Source organism: Brachypodium distachyon, chromosome 1 (genome assembly GCF_000005505.3).
Source record: "Brachypodium distachyon strain Bd21 chromosome 1, Brachypodium_distachyon_v3.0, whole genome shotgun sequence".
Lineage (NCBI taxonomy): Eukaryota > Viridiplantae > Streptophyta > Magnoliopsida > Poales > Poaceae > Brachypodium > Brachypodium distachyon.
The window spans coordinates 7356411-7374014 of NC_016131.3; the positions used below are offsets into that span (position 1 = coordinate 7356411).

The 17604-nt window shown below is 44.3% G+C and overlaps 2 protein-coding genes across 2 annotated transcripts; both read right to left on the reverse strand.

Annotated features, from left to right (window-relative positions):
• Positions 1-1644: 1644 nt before the first annotated feature.
• LOC104582523 lies at positions 1645-2349 on the reverse strand. The gene has a single exon (XM_010232349.3). It carries the CDS (start codon positions 2226-2228, stop codon positions 1929-1931), a length of 300 nt encoding a protein of 99 aa, XP_010230651.1. The 5' UTR covers positions 2229-2349; the 3' UTR covers positions 1645-1928.
• Positions 2350-4371: 2022 nt separating this feature from the next.
• Positions 4372-16017, reverse strand: LOC100837129 (FIP1[V]-like protein). The gene is made up of 9 exons (XM_003560372.3): positions 15209-16017; positions 13437-13672; positions 12330-12459; positions 12188-12256; positions 11959-12102; positions 11530-11631; positions 11143-11405; positions 8286-9912; positions 4372-5800 (listed from the first exon to the last, which is right to left on the reverse strand). Exons 1-9 carry the CDS (start codon positions 15908-15910, stop codon positions 5231-5233), a joined length of 3843 nt encoding a protein of 1280 aa, XP_003560420.1. The 5' UTR covers positions 15911-16017; the 3' UTR covers positions 4372-5230.
• Positions 16018-17604: the final 1587 nt, after the last annotated feature.

Consider the following 17604-nt stretch of genomic DNA (forward strand, 5'->3'; position numbering starts at 1 on the left):
CTCCCCGACTAATGTCACTATGTTGCGATCTAGCAAAACAAAAGCGATCGACGGCCCGGAGAGGGGGTCACCATCAAAGCCGTGGCTGGCAGCCACGTCATCTACCCCAACCGTAGGAACCACACATTTCAGAGAGAGAGAGAGAGAGTATTAGAGAAAAATGATTAACAAATATGTAGTATTTGTGGCAGGCTTATTAATGCTTTTGTGTCAGACTTTCTTTCCCTTTTAGACTTGACCACTACCAACTTTTTGTATTTTTTTTGCTTCTCTTTCTCCTCTCTTCTTTTGTCTCAAATTTTGAAAGTTGAAATAATTTACTCATCGGTACATATTTTAGCGAGTCACGGTAGATGTACAACAAATGAAGGTACATTGATCGTTTCTTAATGTACCTATCGGTACTAACGAGAGTACATGACGGTACTCAAATCACAGAATGAACATCTACCAAAAGAAGACGAGTACCTCTTCAATACTTAGTTGTACGTGATGGTACTCAAATCAAAGTTCATCAACTCATAATTGTAGGTCATGTACCGGGAAATAAAAACACAAACATTCATCAAATCATAGTATCTCGTCATGTACCATTCATCAAAATTTAATACCTCATGTGTAAATAGTGTGTACATCAACTCATAATTGTACATCATGGACCAGAAAAATATCACAGCTCAAACATTCATAAAAAATTAGTACCTCGTCATGTATCCATGGTACATGATGGTACTCAAAAATTACATCACAAATATGATAAATACCTTATCAATTTGTGATGCGAGTACATCGATCCACAACAGAAATACATAGAAAAAAAGAAATACGCAGCAAACTACAAACTTATAAGTTTCAGCTAGCTAGCAGGCAAAGCAAGTACAAAATACCAAATAGACGTGAACAAGAAAAATGCAAGTACCGGCTAGGTACATCATGTACTCATCCCATGTACTCATCCGAAATAGTAGTACATACATCAAATTTACACCAGAAAATCCAAAAGGGACGAGGAGGACGCGGGGCCTGGCGAGGGAGAGCACGAAGTGGTGGCCGAGCACCGGGAGTAGCAGCGGCCACGGCGTCCCGGCACGCGGAGCAGCGGCTCGCAGCATGGGGAGCAGAAGCTCGCGGACCAGCACCTCGCGGCACATAGAGCAGCATTACGGGGAGCAGCAGCTCGGCGGGAGCCTGTCCCGTGCCGGACGGGGCGGGATGGAGGAGGAGGGGCCGCGAGCGCCGCAGCAACGGAGTCGGTCTCCCTGGGCTCTTGCTGGACGAAGAAAGAAGGGGAGGAAAGAGAATAGAGAACAGAGAGAGACGAGAGAGAAACGGAAGAGAAAGAACGTGGGTGTCAGGAATTAGCCAAAAATACAGAGAGATTAAGAAGTGAAAGTGGACACGTGTGTGAACAACATGGTGACACGATGGGTGCAGATAGGTGTGGTTGAGGTTTGGCGGGTCGCCATGCCAAAGTGCAGCTGGTCGCAACCTGCAGGCCGGCAGATAAGCAGAATGCAGTTTGTCTTTGTCCATTGACAAGATGCCGTCTAAGAAAAAGTAACGATACATCGTAAGAGATGTAAATTTCGCCATTTCTTTTTCACGTTTCAAGCATTCTTTAGGAAAGAAACTGGAAATCGATACTATCCAAAACTCGATTCTGAACTTCCATTAGCATCCACTTTCCAAGAACCGAAGTCATACCGAGATTCCAAAAAGGAAAAGAAAAATTCGCATATATACATTGCTACACCAAATTTACCAATTCCGAGTAGTACGGAGTACTCCGCAGTTAACATTTTTTCGTTTTATCTACACGTCCTGCCTCGGGTATCAATCGGCACATGCCATCTCTTCTTGCTGATTTACACGGCCAAGAGCCCAAAGCTACGTACAGCAGGTACACGACCACGAGGCGGAAGATGCTTTCAAGACGACCAGCAGCTGAGCCGCAGCGCCTCGTCGAACTTGCGTTCCAGCGCGGCGGCCTCCTCGCTGTCGTCGGCGACACGCGCTCTCTGCCCCCTCTCTCCGCCCACGGCCTCCTTCGCCACCGCGGCCTCCCGTCGCGGCAGCGGCGCCAGGGCGGCAAGGGAGGAGAGGAACACATTGCTGAATCCCAACCGGACGCCACCGCCGGCGCCGCCATCCTCGTGCGCCGGCGCCGCCGCCGGGCAGTGGTGGAGCTGGTGGTAGCTGAGGAACAGCATCGACGCGCTCGGGGCCATCGCCTCGCCTAGGAGTAGTTGCTATCTACCTGAATTCTGACACGCTTTGCTTCGGCTGATCGCGGAAGGAACCAGATGCTGGTTCGACGCCCTCGCTTCCGGGGGTTATTTATCCGGCGCGGCAGAGGCGATTGTATGCGGTGGGCGGGTGGTTCGGCGTGCCGAGGTTTTTATTGGGAGGAAACCGGTGGGCTATCTTTGGACTCCGTCTCGGGTTTGGAAGGTGGGGACTCGTGGCATGTGCGTTCCGTTCCCGTGTCTGCACTCGCAAACCCGTGGGAGAAGAGGGCCAAAAGACTGGGGGCGTGCGCCCCTGTTTTATGTGTGCATCGCGCCATCCCGGTAGCGATTTTCATCCGAATTAAGCGATCCGCTGCTCGTGTCCTTCCGCCACCGGCACGCGCCGCGGTGGTTCAAGGCCAACTAGAATGCGGGGGAAGAGGAAAAAAATGGAGGGTGCCCAATTATTTGCGGTGGACGAAGCGTGGGGAGAGGTAGGCTGCGGCGGCCTCGTGGGAGGCCAGCGCGGATCCGGATCCAGTGCCCTGCCGTGGTGAAGGCACTGCGTGCCCTGCGGCCTCTCATCTACCGTCTAATTAGATCGGACGGCTAGTAGTCCATGGAGGCATCGGTACCAGCCTACACGAGCCCAACCGAGGAAATAGTCATGCGTAAGAAAGAGCATCCCGTGCGAAATTGCAGGTCGCCGCCGCTGGAGGGGAGCAGAGTAAGCTCCGTTGGCCGCCCCTGGCTCCTCCACCACCAATCCACCGGCCTCTTCCGCACCGCCTCTCCCAGCTCCTCCCGTCTCCTCCGACCCCGCCTCGACCTCCTCCGGGCAGGACTGTCCGCCCCTAGTCCCATGGCTGTTGGAGTCTTACTGATTGTTGTAATGTGTTGTGCAATTGAATGGTGTACGTGTTGTCCTAATTGACAGTAATTCTTGTTGGTCGGGTGCTATGTTGTGCAATTTTACAATATTTGAGTGGAGAAGAAGGATGGCAACAATCTCTGACGGAGCAAATTTGGAGCTTCATGAGTGAAATGCGATCAAGTGTTCAACTTTTACTTGTGTATAACATGATGGTGTAGAGACTCAATAACAGATTTCAGTGTCTAGTGCTTCAAAATTTCAATTGTTCAGACCTATAGAAGTGTTCTGTTCTTGCTTGTATATTTTATCCTTGCTTGTATAACCTATCACTGTGTTTAACACAGTGGTTCAGTTTTTGATGGCATAAACATGTCTTTGTTTCTTGTCGCAGCTTGACACCATTAAATTCTGTCGGATCAATTGATGAAGTGTGTCCTGGTGTTATTGACAAGTACATGACAAATGAGATGATTTCAAACAAGATTGCACATTTGCTAAGCCTGTTCTGTCCCTGTTCCGCACTTCTGCTAAGCCTGCAGTTTTCTCCGGTGAAGTGAGCCGTCTGAAGGTGGGGGGCGAAGGGGGATATCTGGCAAAGGAAGCAACCGAAGGTGGACGGGGGGGCTGTTTTCTCCGTGGCACGCCACCAGAACTTACCTATGAGATGCTACCAGCACGGCTCGGGGGGTCCCACCTCTTCCCGCAGCAGCTGGAGAGCCCGTCGGAGTGGGGGTGAAGCGGAGGATCTCATCGGAGGCGCCTGTCGCCGGAGCTCACTCCCTTCCCTGCCCCACGGTGGCGGCGGCGGCTGCAGAGTGGCCCGATAGCCAGTGTGATCTTGTTTCTCTGCTACGCTTCGTTGTGGGTGGAGATGACTCTCGTGCGTTGTGAATGGTTGCTGGCCGTTTGATCTAAATGGATGGTGGATATATGAGGGCAGGGCACGCCATGCCTTTGCCACAGCAAGGCACTGCACGCCAACGCTGGAAGGCACAAGGCCGAACCATGCATGACCCAGGCTGCCCCGGCTCCGTCCCTCGTTACTTCCCGGGGCTACAGAGCCCAAGATCACAAGGAAGCTACCAGTAAAGCTTGCAGGGGCTGATGGTTCTCTCCCACTCCGCGAGCTGCTATTTTCATTGCTGGGATGCGTTTCGTGAAGTGTTTCAGAGTTCAGACAGACGTCCAGTAGTTCGATTTCATGCTTCAGAGTTCAGGCGTCCAGCAGTTCGATTTCAGCGTGCAAACTTCCAGGACATCTGAGGCACAAGTGCAAATATTCAATCGTGTTACAGACTGCCACCTTAATCCCAGTATAAATAAGCAAAATTTGTGAGGAACTAAGTACATGTACATTCCTAACCACCTCAACAAACAATTCATCCCCCTTTTACCTACTAGCACTGCCTACAGGTATATATTATTGCTCTGTCCAAAACATCCAGTAAAGCACGCAGCTTTACCCTACAAGCTATCTTGCCGCATCTCATCTTGTGCGTGCCAGTTCTCATAATGTACACATAAGTGGTAAGTAAACATACACATCAGTTTTCATAACTCATAACACTTGAGATCTGCAGCTCTTGATCCTCAAATCACCTGGCATTCATAAACAGGAAGTCGATCGGTTGCTTCTGCGGCCAACATCACATAGCAACCGTCGTAACTTTGAAGTAACACCCATTAAGAACCATACAAAATCCAATGTTTCCAAGTCGGTGGAAGTTCATATTTAAGCATCTGGCACTTCTTCAAAAATGTAGCTCCTTCTGAACCCAGAGATTTGTTGTCGGAGTAGCAGCCAGCTGAACTGCGGAAACTCCAAAGGGGACTGCTCCTCAGTCCCCCGCGTAAACCTCATTGCTATCTGGAGTTCGATGGCACCAGTGCCACACTGGGGCCAGAATCCTAAGAGGGGGAAGGAATGAAAAAAATATACAGTGTCTGGTCCCCAGCCACAAATGAACATGTATGTATGGTTACACATACAGGTATATAAGTTACACAGTAAAAATCATACATCAATTCAACTTTCAGTTGTAACATGAAAGGCATAGAGTGAGGTGTGACCATCGGCCACAAGATATGCATCGACGTCTTCAGATGAAGATACGATTCCAACTTCCAATCAACTCCCAGTCCACCTCCTCTTGCGAGCTGGTCGCTCTGGCTTCACTTCAATACCAGCAGCAGGAGATTCGTTCTGGGGAGTCTGCACTTCAGTATCTGCCTTTTTGCTCTGGGGTGGCTCCTTCTCGCCAGGCATAGGAAGTTTGAAGCGTTCACTTCTTCTCTTGAGCCTCTCGACTGTGTCTAGATGTCGGTCACGCTCCTCAGCCGTCTTTTCAGATGCTTGACCATTATCACCACTGCTCTTGAGGTCCGAGTTGCCAACTACAGCAGGAATATCAGATTTACCTGACACATCAGCAGTTGGGACTTGGGCATCAGCTTTGATGGAGGGAAATGTATGTGTGGTCTCATTATCAATATTACTGTAATCAATCTCTTTGTGGCTTGTCCATCGCTCCAACTTAGATCGACCCCTTCTTGAATCCTCAGTGTTCTCATCATCTGACATGGCATCTTCTTCCCCTTGTTTGACAAATGAATCATGTCGTTGAGGATTCTTGCTCATCTTGGATGATGCGGCCTGATCCCTACCATTTTCTTGCTCCCTCACTCCTTTCATCTCAACCTATACAAAGTTTTATTTCCATTTGTGTTGAGGAGCGAATAATCCAAAGATTTAAGTAATATCTAAAAACATACGCCCGCCAAGCAGTAAATTCCATCTAAAAAATGATATGCTCATTAAGTTTGCCTCTTCGCAGAAAAGTATGCTTGTTCATTTCAAGAGTTTCAAGGTTTAACAGTTCTCATTATAAGAGATCAAAGTGTTACAGATGAGTAAGCACAATCAATACAAACAAGTGTCCACATGAATACAGGGCCATAATTCTACCACTGATACAGCGATTCTTACTTCTTAAACATGGTACTACATGCATTAAAAACCAAACATACTAGTATTAAATAACTAGAGCTACTAGAGTTCCCCCATAAGAATGTTCTCTAAAGAATTTCAATGACATAAGCAGCAGTCTTGGCACACATGATAAGTATTGAAGCAAATCATGAAGTGATCCACAAACATTGAAAACGTACGCCAATTGAATTTTATGTCAAGTTTCAAGTGGCTAATCGTAAATCATTAAATGTGTGTGCTAATTTGCAGCCAGACAACAAGATCTAAATGCATCACGATTCACAAGCAATGAACAAGTAAACATTCAGCAGTGGCAGATGGAGCACAGAACCAGCAAACACTATAATGGGTGTCTCAAATGGTCTGTGTTTGTACCCTGAAAGGGTAAAGATTCTGGTCAGCAACTAATTATTTCACAACTAATTACTCCCTCCGATCCATAAAAAGTGTCCCCCACTTAGTACAAATTGGGCGACACCTTTATGGATAGGAGGAAGTATTGAATTGTGCAGTAATAATTAAGATCTGTCATAATAATTTGAAAATATCTTGTGCATACCCCCCCCCCCCCCTCCCCCTCCGTGCAGGTTCTTGCCTCACTCCCATGGTCAACCTGTTCCGAGCACTCTGGTCACAAACTCACAATTGTATACCAGATCACTGTGCTATTTCTATTCAAGTAACTGGTCCCTTCCTCGATATCTGACCACCCTATAATCTTGGTCGGTCACGTCAACATTAAACTGAAGCTTGAGCCTATAGCCATAGGCTCTTGGTAATTGCTATCCTCCACCTGATCCAATGATTGTCATTTGCTCCCCTAATACGAACTGGTAGTGGTCATCTCTCATGCCTAATGACCAACACCGCCTCACTCCATCAACCGGTGACACAGTTGATAGTCACAACCATGGATGATGAATGTCATCCACAGTGTACGATTGCATCAAACTGGTATTAATGTACAGAGTATAAAAAAACCCGTTTCTCCACCTTTTCTTCCTCTATGTTTGTTCCCACTTCCCACCAAACCTACTTGTAAGATGAGTATTGGAATGTTGGGAAAATAATGAATGTAAAGTGCATCTATATCTATATCTATACTAATATCAAAAGTACGAGTTGTGGCGGATCCAAAAGATCTCAGCCATCCAACCAGCTAAATCCAACATCCCACGATGTCTCAATGATGTATGCCGCACAACATGTTTTAATTACCCACCAAATTCACTGATATACCCAGCACCCTGACCCATCGATTATGGAAACCAAATTAATTACTAATATATTCCATTAGTTTCACATTGCGATTAGTTTGGAAAGCTTTCAATCAATTATGGAAACCCTCAGTTAAGTACAAACTAATCCCAGTTATTTAAAATCATGATCATTTGGGAAAAAAAAATCTCACCAGTACTTTTTCATGTATTAATTGACACATGCATTGCACGTACATAATTACTAGTAAAATGCAAATACACGCATCTTGTGTAGTGTTTCTGCTTGGCAATCTGCCTTGATGTCCCACAGGGGGTGGGGGGAATCTATCTTTTATAGGGTTAGTTCTTAAATAGTTGTTTTGCTAATCCAAATGGTAAACACTAGTAAACCCTCGCGTTGATCTACTATTCAACTGCAGGACCACTCACTGATGCTATGTGACGCGTTGACAGTGATTTATTTAGGATCCATTGAGTGAATTGTGTGGGCATTCAGGCGGTAATATAAACATAGAAACAAATCTGACAATATTCAACTTGTCGAAACTAATAATAAGAGAGGTACTTGGACGTAAGATGTCTAACATCTTCGGCACAAGAATAAGAACAATCAGCAAAAGAGTTATATAAACAAATTCAACGACTGGCCAGATGACATAGAGGACATACCAGCTTGTCATCAAAGTATGCAACGCAATTTAGTTTGGAACAAGAACCACACAGCATTGAATTAAAAGCCCTAAATGATGTGCTATCAAGTATACATCCTATCATAAGCACATATTATACCTCAATACTTTTGTAAGAAAGTATAAAATCTGCATAGCTTCAAACAAAATAAGAGACAATAACCCGTTTTCAAGTTAGCTGTCTCAAACTCTCATTGCCACTTTTCTGTTGACTAGGTAGTCAATCACCTGAATTTCTCTAGTGCCTATGCCTTTCAAAAGTTACTTTCAACAAAAGTTTCATACCTTCCCACTACGATGGCTGTCATGGTCGTCACGCCTTCTCTTGCTAGATCTGTGAAGATCTTGCTCATTAGGCTCAGAACCTCTGCCCTTTCTTGTGCTCTCCCTGTACCTATCCCTACTTGCATGGCGAGCATCAGAACTGCTGGATAGACGATTATTGTCATGAGTCTTATTTATTTTTTCTTGCCTGGAGTTCCTTTCACTATTATTGGAATTGTCATCACGTGGACGTACATCAGAACGTCCTTTATTCAGCATGTTATTTTCTTCTGCGCCTTGACCTCTCCTCCCAGACTCATTTTGTTTGCTGCGCTCTTGGGTTTCTTTGTTTAATAATGTAGACCTTGATTCATCCTTCTTCCTGCCAGCACTGACAGGTTTGTCATCCATAATCCGTCCACCCCGACCAGTTCCTCTTCCTTCTTCTCTCTGAAGGATCAGTGTGTTTTCATGCTTAGGCCTCTGCCTGTCCTCCTTTTCCCTCTGCCGCCAGTTGTCCTCTTTGTTCTTGGCATAACTACGATCATCAGCCTTCTCCCGCATCCTAACACTGTCATCTCTTCTTTTCTGATCAAGTACATCATCCCGCTCTCTCTTTCTTTTGTTCGGGTCATCCCTTCCTCTATAAGCATGTACTGTATCTTCATTCTCGGATTTTATTCTCCGCATGTTCTCTTCATCCTTCTTCCTCTTGATGTGAGGATCATCCAAACTTTCACGACGATTCAAAACCATATCACCACGCTCTCTCTGTCTAGAGCCCCTCCAGTCACCATCATCCAACCATTTTCTTGAATGTGGATCTTCATCCCTGTCATTCCTCGCCTTATTTCTATGTCTTGCACCAACATCAGCATTGTAGTCGAGCCTCAAATCTTCCTCTTTACCTCTTCTATTGTGAATGTTGTCTTCTCTCCTCTGCCAAGTTTCTGGCTCTCTTACCCTATCATTACTTTTACCACGTATGTCCCGGTCTCTGTTCACATGAGGATGATGGATATCCTCCCTACCTCTAGAGGCCAAATGTGTCCTTTCTATGTCTGCTTTGACGTCTCGAGTGTACTCATCCTTTCGACGGGAATCACGATCTTCTCCACCATGATGCCTTCTTACATCATTTACTCGCCTGGACAGCCTATCTTGCAGAACTTCTTCACCAGACTCGAGGCGTTTCTGATTATCTTTGCTGCTACCAGACCTCCCTCTACTATTTTCACTATTGACTGTCCTCAATTCATCCTGATCACTACTGTTGAGTACAGGCGGCTGCTCAACCCTAGAAATTAGTTTCTGCTTTTTATAAGAATGAGACAACTTATCTCCCTCATTTGTCTCGCTAGCTGTACGAGGTTCTGAGATAGCATCATCACCATCCACTTCAGCACTATCAACCAATGCAAGCTTATCATCATTATCAGCAAACTGATCTGTGCTCAGCTTATCTGCTGTTTCATCACCAACAGCAGGTGATCCTTCAGAGCCATCCTTAGTTTCTGAGTCATCAACAGGGTTTTTCTCTCTCTGGGAATCACGGCGCCTCTTTGAGGATGTTGTTTGGCGAGGTACTTCATTGAGGCTTTCAGTTTCTTGCCTAGGGTTTGCACCCATAGAGCTTCCTTTCGATGACCTTTAAAGGAAAAAAAATGAGGGTGAGCATTAGAAATACAATTTTGACAAAAAACAAGCACTTGGAGAAAGTAGGTGCAAAACAGGATAAATAAAACAATTAGAAAATATACAAGAAATACGCATAGGTACAGAAAAAAAAAACAAGGAAAAGTGAAATTATTTGAAGATCCCCATTCTCCAGAACCTGCAACCTGAGCATTCCCCTTCAAGTTGGGAAGAAACTAACATGATAATGCAGGATTTGTATATCTAAACGCAATACGGACTATCACAACATGGAATGACAATCCATGAGTTAGATCTAACTGTGCATGTGAATAGTGGAAGAGGGGTTATCATTGTGGCATGAATTGCTGGCTACTTGGTTCTGTAGGTGAGAACATCTTGGCAATAAGATAGTCAAGTATAATGAACATGGGACGTATGGTGATCTTTTCATTGAATTAACATCGATGTGGGCACACAGAATCATAGACTAAAGCTCAGTTTGCGGTTGCTGAACATAGTGAACTTATTCTATAATCTGATGTGGAAAATAGCTGTTAAAAAAGTTGATGTCATGTTTGTCAAACAAGATAATCTAACTTGCAAGAGAGAAAAACAGACGATTCAGCAAATCCATCTGGAAGTTCTGTAACAGCTATATGCCATAGCCATCCTTTGATTATTACTCCCTCCATTCCAAAACACAACTCATATAGATTTTTCTCATTTGTTCCACAACAGACCTCATTTTTCTCTTGGTACCCGCACCCGGACAATAACTACTCACATCCATTTACTATTAATCCAATATGAGTGGTCAGGCACTAGAAAAGAGAGCTGCCTTGGTCCAAGTGCACAAATCTATATGAGCTGTGTTTTGGAACGGAGGGAGTATGTGGCTAAGGAGAAAAGAAAAGAAAAGAAAACATTCCTCACAAGCATCCTATGTTGTGAGATCAGATATCTCGCTTCCCAAAACAGGTTATCTATGCCTTGTGAAGTTTTTTCTCCACTTATGTTGGGGAACAGATATGTAGTTTCTGTCAGTTGTTATCTTGACAGGTGTCATTCCAAAAGGGATTCTAACCACTGACAACAATGGAAACCCAAATGATAAATTTGTAAAAGTATATGAAGGAAACAGGGTAATCATAATCTAACACAAGGTCAAACGCCGCCTAAATAATTTAGTCACAATTAACAAGATATCTGGTCAGCTTATGAGTTCGTATATACAGCATACCTTGCTCCACGAGAAGGGGAACCCCTTGTTTTGTAGTTTGGTGGGGAACGGCCCTGGGCATCTGCTGCGAGCATATCACCTTCAGATGAAACAGGTAACCTTCTGGTATGATCTGACTTTCCAGAAGAGGAATTCTTCTCTGATGTATATGGCCTGCTCTCTTCAACACCATTGGCTTTCTTATTACCTCCTTGAGAATCCTTCTCAGACTGATCCGCTGAACTATCGGCAATTGGATCATCCGATGGCACCTGGCACACGATCTAAAAAGCAACGCAATGCTTAGAAGAGCATAAGAAAGTGATCAACTGACATACAGTACAGACAGTACAATTTGCTCCAAGAGAGAACAGTTTTAACATATGCTAGATCAAGATAACAGCTTACCTCTATAACAGAATCAGATTCACGCATTCGAGGCAAACGTGTATCAGCAGACGGAAACCGTTCCCCATAACCAGTTTCAACTTGTATAGGCCTGCCAGTCATCTGGAGAGAGAAAAATACTGTCTGTATGAATAATGAACAGTAACAGACCGACACTCTGCTTTTGCAATAAGGACTAATTATTTTAGTAGTTCAAAAGAAAGATAGCTCCAAACTACAGAATGGATAGCCGAAGGTCACATGAGTACTGAAAGATCCCATGTGTTGACATCGTTGTGTGGCGCATGTATAAGTGTAAAACAGGGTGTGTACACAGTTAATGATCCAGATAATTTTTTTAAAACCATGCATGGGAAAATTCATCACGGCATTGAAGATTAAAAATGTGAACAAAACAGATGTACACAAGACGGAGAGGGAGCTTTATACCATTGCCGGTCGCATGCTTGTAGGAACTCTCCCTTGGGCACTGAAATCTGTATGCCCATTGTCTACTTTATTACGATTATCAGCAGAAATGTCGTGATGACCAGTCGCAGCAGCTAGCTCCGGTGGCAAATCTGGATCATAGTCCTGAATGAAACCAATAAATGCTGTTGACCAACAATTGCACAGCTTCCATAGGATTGATGTTTCAGGAAATGGGGTTACAACAAACCTGTTCTGAGCGCCCACTCTCATACACCCTTATTCGAGATTGCATCGTTGACTCCAATCGTAATTGATCCTAGTGAAAAATAAACTAATAGTTTACGAAGGAACAAAAAGATATTGGTACCAAATGTTAAACAAGGACTGACCAGTTGCTTGCAATAGTCTTTCCACTTCTCTTCGTCAATCCCAAAATTAAAGTAGTCTGAAATATCAGCACCAGGGTATTTCCATGGCTTCTCCTCAAATGTGGTATCGATGTCGACATCAAAAATTGCCCTGAGCCAAATAAATTTCTTTAGAAGAAGAACAATGATAATGGGAATAAAATAGAACTGTTGTCCAAATGTAACTGAACTAACAACAGAAGGCATACCAACAATGATTGATTCATCCTCTCAAAGAAAAAACAATTATTGATTTATGCCTAGAAGCCACCACACAATCCACCCAGTCCCAAATTTTTCATGCATCAAGTTGAGTTTCCTAAGTGCACAAAGTTTGCCACTTGCCAGAGCATGTTGCAATAATAGGCGTCCATGCTGGCCAAAGTGCAAAACTACTGTAGGTAAGGCTCAACCAGTCAGTTTTTTTGCTAAACTGACCTAACCTGGTCCAAAGGGCAGCTAGCAAAAATACCTGGTCCAAAGTTCAATTTACTACTCCCTCCATAAAAAAAAACAAGGACAAGTTTGACTTTTGTGGAAACCAAGGAAACATTTTCCAGGAAGGGCGTTGAAATCTATGTTTTATTCCCGAGTAAATTCCCACTAGGACAACCACAATGCAACACTGAGTAGAGGTGCAATCAAGAATCAATTTGACAACGAGTAACAAGGACATTGGGAAGTGTGATGGGAGAGCTCAAGGATCAAGTTGTCCTTCTATTTTTGTATTTCTCATATTATGATTTGCCCTTGTATTTTTGGGTAGAGAGTACCAACTACCAATTGCCAGATATATTCCAATTGTACCATGATTGCACAAATACATGATATTTCAATTGAACCTATTTCTAAACGAACAGAAAATAAGTGTGCAACAAAAGGCTTAGCCCATGACAGAATAAATGTATTATTATTTTTGTAGTTTTAAGTACACCCAAGATAATCTATGATCATTATTCGTAACTAATGCAGAACTTATGCTAAAAATGGGTCAGCCAATAAGAGAGGGTACGCTTGGGACTGCAAGAGTCTTTCCAGCAAGGATAAATGGATCTGCGGATATAACTATGTTATTAGCATGTCACTTACTTGTGAGGAGGAAGTGTGAAATCTAGTCCACCGCCAAAACCACGACCTGAACCACCCCATGGAGACATTCCATAGCCTGAATTGAAACCTTTATTCATGCCCCTACCAGCACCAGGTCTCCAGTCACCTCTTCCTCGACCAGGAAAAGGGCCCGGAGGTCCAGTTGGACGGAACTGGCCAGGAGCGCTAGGAGCCCCAGTGAGTGGAGCACCAGGCGCAGCACCAGGTCGTACATACTGCAGAAGGGAGACAAAGATCATCAAAATAAACAAAGGAAGAGAACTTAACAAGTAAAGAAAGGTGAACGAGAACGGCTCATTTCCCAAATAACAACTTTTTAAGCACTTGATATAATCCATTTGCCAAGACATAAGTCATGAGAACAGATGATGAATAAGAAATGATTATATAGGCAACATGATAAACATCATCCAATTGATGAGAAAAAATTACAGACGCTATCAGTACTCAATTGAGATAGTCATGCTGTCCGTTGTAATATTTTGAAATCATTATACAATTGTGGCGTGGCACAAAAAACAGTTTTTACCCCCACGCAAGAGATTGCTTGATTGGCAATTTGAGATTTCAATATAACAGCACATATAATGATGCAAAGAATTGTCATTAACTTGCGTAAAACCTAATCTCATGTAGATACTGTAGAAACACAAGCTTTCAAAAAAGAAAAAGTTAAAGCATATTGTTTCCTAATAGACAACTAAAATACCTATGATCTAAAAATGCATATGTTATTCATACGTAATTAAATGATGTGGCCTTGAGATTTATATGCAGTTATATGCAGCCAGATATCCATGGAACAAAATTCCCCGGTGATGCAATGTGCCGATAAAGTAGCATCACACACAATAGTTACAACTGTGCTTGAATCATCCAAGTCTTCTTACAGTTCTGTAACCACACGGGGTCTAAGCGCTCTCCGATGGCCATTAATTTTAAGAGAGCCCGTAGAGGATTGTTAAACTCATTCTCCCACCAGAAGTAGAGTCGATATTCCGTTTGCAGGAGGAGGAAAAGGCGGCCATCAGGCGCTGATTGCAAATTTGCCTGAGTTCTGCTGTCGAGCTTAAAAAAAAAAATTAACTTGGACTATGTGAAACCTAAAGTTAGGGAGATTATGATCTGAGTGCGTATGACCAAGGAGTACCAAGTAGGTACGTCCAGAGCAATTATATTTTTAGGACACAGCCTGAAGATTAGGCTTAATGTGCAAGCTTAGGCATGACATAGTGACTGCTCTTTGAGGTACGTTATATTCAACTAATGTGTGCCTTGTCTCTTAATAGGCAAAAGTGGTATACTTTTCGATTGGACTAGCTGCACTCCTTCTCGTTATCTCCTAGCATGAAATGATCGTTGTGTCCCTCAAATTGGCTGGCTACATCCGCATCACAAAAGCATACGATATGAAGCATCTGCTTGGAACTCAGTGACCAATTTTCATCAACAGTGCAAAGATCAAACATTAAGAAGGCTCAAACTTCAAAGTTGCTATGCGGGAACATGGAATGGTAAATGTAAAATAATTCCACTTCTTTTTTCCTTTATATGTTATATAAACTGCATTTACAGTTTACACTGTCGGATAGTAAGCAGGAATGTAAAAGAATCTAAGGTCAAAACTAAATTTGATAAGGAATTTACACAGTGCAACGCAATGCATAGTGAGTTGCAACCAGGTTTACGCCGTCTCCCTCTGTGGGGGTGGCCCGAGCGCATCGTACGGCTTCTTGGCCCAAATAACTGACCTTGAACATGGAATGATGCTGCGGGTGGAACCCCTGGCCGCCGCCACTGTACCCGATCCTCCCACCAGGCACTGGCACCGTCTTCCCAGACTCTCCGCCCTCTTTTCTCTCCCCATCGGGCCCAGCTGCCGTCGCGTCCTCACCCCACTCCTGCTCTTCCATGCCAGGGATGTGAGGGCCATCAGCGACGATGACGAGGTCCTCGCCATCCTCATCGTCGCCCTCGTCTTCCCCGAGCCGCCGGCGTCCGTCCGTCTCGTTGAGTACGATCTGGAGGTCGTCCTCGCTGTCGCTATCCCAGTCCTCGCTCCCAGCGGCACCGGCTGCCGCCGTCGACGAAAGCCCCGGGATAGCCGCCCCGGGGCCGCCTACGCCACCTCCCATGAGCGGATCGGACTCCTCCGCGGCCGCGGACGGCTTCGCATCAACCTCACGCTTCGCGGGAGGAGCGCCGACATCTTCGTCTTCGTCGACCCAGTCGGCGGTCGGGTCGACCCCGGCAACGGGGTCACTCCCTCCTAGAAGCCAGTCGTCGTCGTCGTCGTCGTCCGCGGCTGCGGTCGAGGCGGGAGCTGGCGCAGAATTAGGGTTTCGGGCCGGAGCAGCTTGGGCTAGGGTTTCGGCCGCCGGCGGCTTGGTGGGCTCGGATGTGGGCAGGATGATATCGGTGTAGAGGTCGCCGAACTCGTCGTCGTCCTCCATGGCGATGGTGGGATCCGCGGAGGCGCGTGGCGAAGGCGGCGGGCGAGATGGTCTGGGGAAGGACGGAGGAGAGCCGCGGGGTTCGTTTCGGAGCTGCGTATTAGAAGGGCCTTCTCGGTTTTAGGGGTTCCTTCGCTGAAAAAGTAACTGCGAGATATTCTGAAATCTCGATCAGATTATTTACCCTGAGCCCTTACGGTTCTATTCGTACAAGCCACAGTCGCCAGTTCTCTCTACTTCGGTAATGTACATGTGGTTTTGCGTGGATATACGGCGCCAGATTTGAGCATAGAGGACCAGCTAATACTACTCCATTTCTAAATGTAAGATGTTGTAATTTTATCTTAAATCAAACTTCTTAAAATTTGACAACTCTAAAAAGATATACTAACATCTACAATATCAAATAACTATACTTTGAAAATATATATTATGATTTAATAAAACTAATTTAGAGTCGTAGATATTATTAGATTTTTCTAAAAGAAATTATTAACCTTTAAAAAGTTTAAAGTGGGATAAAACTAGAAAATCTTATATTTTACTAATGGGGGGAGCAGGTTTTAGGATGAAAAAACTCCCGACGACAATCCTCAGAATTTTGCTCGGCAATTTGAGCATACATCAAACAGTTTTGCTGGAACCACGGTGACGATCTTGCATTCGCTTATCTAGAAAAACTAGAATCCTCTAAGGTGCAAATTTTCCCTCCTCGTTCGTAATTGCCGACCAGCTTCAATGGATGGGATGAAAGAAATGTGGCATTTGGCAATTGTGCATGAGGAGACAGAGTCTGTTGCACATATACTTTCTAAATGTTTGTAACTAGAACTTTATCAAGTCCTAGCTTGGTCTCATAGAGCTCGATGTTGACCTATGGGGCGGGTTCCACCCATCAACGAACGGTGGTACTCTGTGCTTAATCTCTGGGGGCATTGGTGAAAGTCGTATGCCTCACTTGTAATGCTGGCCTCTTGAAAAATCCGGAATAAACGAAATGTCACGGTCTTTCGCAATGTCTCTACCCCGCTTTTTGTCATCGCTACAAGGATTCAGGGCTCAGGCGGAGGCAACCATCTGGAATTTCGCGGGGCAAAGCATCTGATGCAATCTCTGTCATGAAAGTAGTCATTTTGTTTTCAGATTTTCAGTTTGACAATCTTGTACATATGGTTATCTCATGCTTATTCAATAAAACGAGGCAAAATGTTTGCTTCATTAAAATAAGGTTTTGGTAGACTTCATCTCGTGGAATTTACCTACAAAATGTCACTCATAAGTCATAACTCTTATTTTGAATCCAAGCCGCAATTCTACATTCTCCTCCTCTCCGACATCATCATTTTCTCTATCAATTTTAGGACCTAAATTCATTGCAACGTGATGGTTGATATGGGGGTGCTTGATGAAGATGAGGGACAGGGTATACATCGAGTGACTAGAATATTTTGGGCAAACAAATATGATCAAATATACGGGGCATGAAGAAAAGAAGATTTTAAAATCTAAAACATCAGCTTCACAATTAACATTTTTTTGGTCCAACGTAGATTTTTTTTTCAACATTTTATTAGTGGGGCAACTCACGAAGGTAATTTTATCCAAATATTTTTCAACGTTTGGAAGTGGGGCAAATCACCCGGACGCCCATGAACCCCTGTATGCCAATCCATTTCCTATAATTCATATCAGTA